Source organism: Pseudochaenichthys georgianus, chromosome 9, assembly GCF_902827115.2.
Source record: "Pseudochaenichthys georgianus chromosome 9, fPseGeo1.2, whole genome shotgun sequence".
Taxonomy (NCBI): Eukaryota; Metazoa; Chordata; class Actinopteri; order Perciformes; family Channichthyidae; genus Pseudochaenichthys; species Pseudochaenichthys georgianus.
The window spans coordinates 45194965-45200203 of NC_047511.1; the positions used below are offsets into that span (position 1 = coordinate 45194965).

Below are 5239 nucleotides of genomic sequence, written 5' to 3' on the forward strand. Positions count from 1 at the left end.
GTCTCCTCCGTCGTCGTCTCCTCCGTCGTCGTCTCCTCCGTCTCCTCCGTCTCCTCCTCCTCCTCATCCGAACAGAAGCAGCAGCACTATGCAGACCGCATTCACCGCAATCAACGGCACTGCAGAGGAACAGACAACAGAGGATTACAACCAGGACTTCTTTCTTACTCAGTTACATTACCAGCATTTGTGAAGTTGAAATGAGATGAAACTTTATTTATCTCCTTGGGAAATTCAGGCGTTTACAGCAGGGTCAGAGTTAAACACAGGATTCACATAAGGTTTCTTAACCTTCTTTCAATAATGTACCTGTGCTGACCCCTGCTTTAATCCTCCCTGCAGTGTGTGAACCTTTAATGATCCTCCCTTTCATTGATCAACACTGGGGGTTAAAAGCTCGATACAGTGTCTCGCCCGCTCTCTCTGCTGGCTGAACTCTTTCTCGAGAGCAGCTACCTTCTTATGCTTTTGTTTGGTATTGTTTTGGGTTCTGCATAACACACCTTGCACTACATCATAGTCACACATCCACACCTACACTACTGATATCACCGACTCTCACTCCCTTTGGTAGCTTCCTTTGTCTATTGGTTTAATTATAATAAATACTTTTCTTTAAACTGTGTCCTTTTCCCATTGTGGCTTTTATTGTGGCCATTGAAAATATATGTTAAGCCAGTTTACCAGCGCAAAACATTTTTTGGGTAGCAAAGAAAAAGGCATATATAAAAAAGGTAAAATGCAGTGAAGTACTATCAGCGTCTGATTCACAAACCAACACACTTGTTGATAGAAAAGCATGTGATATCACTAAGACGTAGAGTGTCTTTTTGAAGACACTCAGAACATTTAGTAAAAAACCTTGGCTTCTTTTCCACTTATATATCTGTACATTTTCCAACACTCTCTTTCTAGATTTTCTCTGACATTCAATATTAAAACTAGCCTTCTGGTCACATAAAACAAACCTAATTGTGTATAATAATAACAACCATAATACATTTTATTCGGAGGTGCCTTTGTAACATGTAATATCATATTTTAGGAACTTAATTTTCTTTAATTACTTAGAAAAACAACCCTCCTTTCTTGTTCAGGAAACACTGTACTTTAATAATAATACACTTTATTTATATAGCACCTTTCACGCTTGACGCAGCCCAAAGTGCTTTACAGAGTATGACAAAAATCACAATAACAAACGAGGAAGATAATTAAAATATGTAAAAACAACAACACATTAAAACATGAACTACTAAAAATGATACTGCACTCTAGGTACTTTTAAAAGTGAAACATTGGAGGATCTAAGTGTCCTTGCAGGTTGATAAAATGAGGGACAGTCACTTAAATATGTTGGGGCAATAGTGTAGTGTAGTGTAGTGAGCACCCACCTCTCATCACGGTCCTCACGGAGCGGACGAGGGTCATCAGCTGCACTTTGACCCCCGGTTCATCCCCAAAACCTCCAACACTCGTGTCTACTCCCCATCCAACTGAAGGAGGTTAAAACACACAGAGATATACAGAAGTGTCATTATAAAGAGGGAATAAAAACATGCTCTGACTGAGACAATTATATACATTTACTTAATTACGCTTTCATCATTTTGTGTGACTTCATTTTTCGACTCTTCAACTGCCAATTTATATATATATAAAATAGATATTTCACAAAACTACAATATCTAAAAATACAGAGCCTTACCACTTTTAATACAAGTATACATCATTTTGTATTTCTTTATAATCTCATTGTACTTATATTCTACTATTGATGTTTCGTCTTCTTTTTCTTCAATGTTTGCTTTAATTCCCAATGAATTAAATGTATTATTAACATACTGTGTTGTATAACTACTTTTAGTGAAGCAAAACATCTTCCAACACTACATCATAAGTGCTTTTACATTTGATACTTTAAGTATATGTTGAAGCTTGCTAATAATACATTTATTTTTATTTTAGTTTAAGGAAGACTTTGAATGAAGGACTACTTTGCCTTGATCTGAATTCTAGCCTGAAAAGTCTAACAAAAGTAAAATAAAATCGTAGCAATTGTATTTAAACCTCTCCATCACACACTTTAAGTCATTCATCAGGGGCTGGTGTGTAATCACTCTAAAAACCGATACATACTTTAAGTTAATGTTCTAGCTGTCAGGTTACTAGCTAGTTAGCATTAGCTTAGCTTTTTTGAATTTCAACTGACATCTAACTGATAACGGACGGTTATAATCAAACTACTTCCACTTACTTTTACTCAGAAATCTTTCTTCGTGCAACACAGCGACAGCATTGACGCACAAAATGGCTGCTTGGATGAGAGAATATAAAGTAAAGGCCATGTTGTCTTCACAGGAAGCTAGCTATATGCTAACAGTATTTACATCTGACGTAGCCTACGGTGGCTGAGAGGGTCAAACCGAGTGACAGCTTGCGCTTCTTACATATAATCATAATTATTTTATTATTAAATTGAAGATATAAAATCAATAATAAGCAGTAACGTACGTACTGCAGTACAAGTAGTAACACCAGTGTGGATTTTTTTACATTTTGCATTACATTTGATTATAGTAATGAGTCATTACAACAAGCGCTTTATTGTTTACTTTGTACTACATACTTCCGGGTTGCTTTGATTATCACCAAAGATCAATTAAGTTCAACTTATAACTACAGTACACCACAATAAACTAGTTGTTGCTTTAATTTGGTTAAATGAAATTAATCTGAATATTTGAAATATGAGCTATTAAATAAATGTCGTACGTACATGTACTTCAAAATGTGTACTTTTCTTGAGTAAATGTACTTTATATACTTCTCACCACAAACAATAAGGGCTAATTCATCAAAATACTAGTATGAGTACTTCAGGTACTTCAACTTTACTAAAATATTTTTTTATGCCACTTTCTTTTATTACTGCACTACAATAAAATGACAGATTTAAGCTTACAAGTTACATTACAAATTAAGATTTTGACATTTACAACATAGAGATCTCTGTAAATATATATTTCTAAATAGATTAAACAAACCAATTGTCTACACGTACAGCCTGAATCATTACTAGATTGGACAGAATATTAATTGGCATTTATATGGTATTACCTTGTTAAGTTTGCATACCATACATGTGCATAAAGTCATATGAATAAGTATTTATACTCATGTTATGTATATATTCTATAAGTAGGGGAAAAGTGAACTGTGTTACTACCCTGTCTTAATTGACTGAATATACAAACATATATATACACAATTAAGAAACACACAGAATCATGAGAATAAAAATCTTTATTAGTGTTTTATGAAGTCTGCATAATATGCCACACGCCTGAGAAGCTTATGGTCAGAAAAAAAAAAAGAACTGCTCTATCAATACGGCCCTCTACTGGTAAAACAACTGCGACATCTACTGTACTGACTGCTTTGCAAAAAGATTACTGTTAAATACACACATACTGTACTACTGTTATGTATATGTACGTCTGGTCCACGTTCAGGTTTTGTAATGTCATTTTTTTTTTCACATTCATATGTTGGAGGCCAAAGATAAAAACAATGTAACACTGGACCCTAACACACGGTTCAGTTCCCCAAAATCCAAACGCCACTAGGTGCACTTAAAGTACAATCACTAGTGCCGTAAGGTAAACACATGTAATCAAAAATAAGGGGGGAGAAAGGGACATGAGGGACATGTTATAACTCGCAACAGCCACATAATGACAAAAAAAAATGGCAGAGTTGAAGCTAATAAGTCTTGTTGTACATACTGTATTTTAACGACAGATACACACATTAACACACCAGGTCTTCTCTGTAACATTTTAAAAGCCAATTGTTTCTAAGCACCAAAAGGCTACAAGAGGTCCTGTGTTTCAAAAATAATAATAATAATAAAAGAGATGACTGAATGAGGCCATTACAAAGTTTGTTTTTTTACATGCCTCTGGAATCATTATAAGCATTACAAGGAAAGGAGTACTTTAAATGCACCAGATTTCTTTGGGAAAAAGGATAGAAACACATCATGTGGGGGCAGTGAGAGGTTTTTAATATCAAGACAAACTAATATTTTTTTTTTAGGGTAAAACGGAAAAAGGAATGATCCATGCCCTCCTTTTTAGAAACAGCTGTGGTCTTGAAAATATTACTTTATAAAAATGAACGACAGAGAAATTTTAAGTATATTTATATATAAAAATACATGAGAATACAAAAAGTAGCAAAACAATGGGGATATAGGCTAAAAACAGAATGATACCTTCAATTTCTCCTGGCGTTTTAAAGCTTCCCCCCCCCCTCGTCGGAGAGCCCCAGGACTCCCAGTGTCGAGTCAAAAAAAGCTTTTTAATACCAGCTGATTTCCTCTGGTCCCTGCCCAGTGCACCTCTCTCATTAGCTCCAATACCAGGCTAATCAGCGGGGATTTTAACTAGAGTGCCATATAATGACAAAGAAATAAACTACATCCAGATCGAGTTTGCAGTTTGTTTGGGGTTTTTTTTTTTGGAATTACTTTATCTTTAACATTCCTATTTGTCCATTAAAGAAGTATGTCTTATAACGACACACGTTAAAAAAAAGAAAGGGCGAATTTTAAAATGTTCCATAAAACACATTGTGGCGTTTCCACCAAGGCCATCGTTTTTCTTCACCCAGAGCCACCGCTAAAATCCCTCCTGACTATTTCCCAGAGAAAAGTAAACTTAGGATCAGAACAATGGTTGGGGTGGGATAGGAACAAGAACACATAATTTGAGCATTCAAGCTTGTGTTACTCATACAAGCAATCTTCATACTGAGAAACTATTCACAGATATTTTTGGTATTTCCCCTACTCCCTGGACTAAAAACCAATATACATTTTCATTTGTACCACAAATAGATCTAATATTAAGGATTTGGGGAAAGCAATTTAACAAGGTGCATGACATAGATGGGTAACAAAGTGCCATTTTTTTTTGTTTTTACTGAAAAGTCTGTGTGTGTGTGTGTGTGTGTGTGTGTGTGTGTGTGTGTGTGTGTGTGTGTGTGTGTGTGTGGTGGTGTGTGTGTGTGTGTGGGTGTGTGTGTGTGTGGTGTGTGTGTGTGGTGTGTGTGTGTGTGTGTGTGTGTGTGTGTGTGGTGTGTGTGTGTGTGGGTGGTGTGTAAAGGTAAGAGGGATGTGGACTGGGCCAAAATACTATGAAGAACGTGACAGAAAATTCCTTCTGTGGGGGTT

General features: G+C 35.8%; 1 protein-coding gene across 1 annotated transcript; it reads right to left on the reverse strand.

Moving 5' to 3' along the window:
* Positions 1-6: 6 nt before the first annotated feature.
* LOC117452940 (immediate early response 3-interacting protein 1) lies at positions 7-2424 on the reverse strand. The gene is made up of 3 exons (XM_034091765.1): positions 2258-2424; positions 1395-1496; positions 7-119 (listed from the first exon to the last, which is right to left on the reverse strand). Exons 1-3 carry the CDS (start codon positions 2346-2348, stop codon positions 64-66), a joined length of 249 nt encoding a protein of 82 aa, XP_033947656.1. The 5' UTR covers positions 2349-2424; the 3' UTR covers positions 7-63.
* Positions 2425-5239: the final 2815 nt, after the last annotated feature.

Excerpts from the sequence above, each read along its gene's own strand:
- LOC117452940 (XM_034091765.1), bottom strand. The coding sequence starts at position 2,348 with ATGGCCTTTACTTTATATTCTCTCATCCAAGCAGCCATTTTGTGCGTC. Across the intron at positions 1,497-2,257 it reads AGAAAGATTTCTGAGTAAAA|TTGGATGGGGAGTAGACACG; the intron begins GTAAGTGGAAGT and ends AACCTCCTTCAG. Across the intron at positions 120-1,394 it reads CGTGAGGACCGTGATGAGAG|TGCCGTTGATTGCGGTGAAT; the intron begins GTGGGTGCTCAC and ends GTTCCTCTGCAG.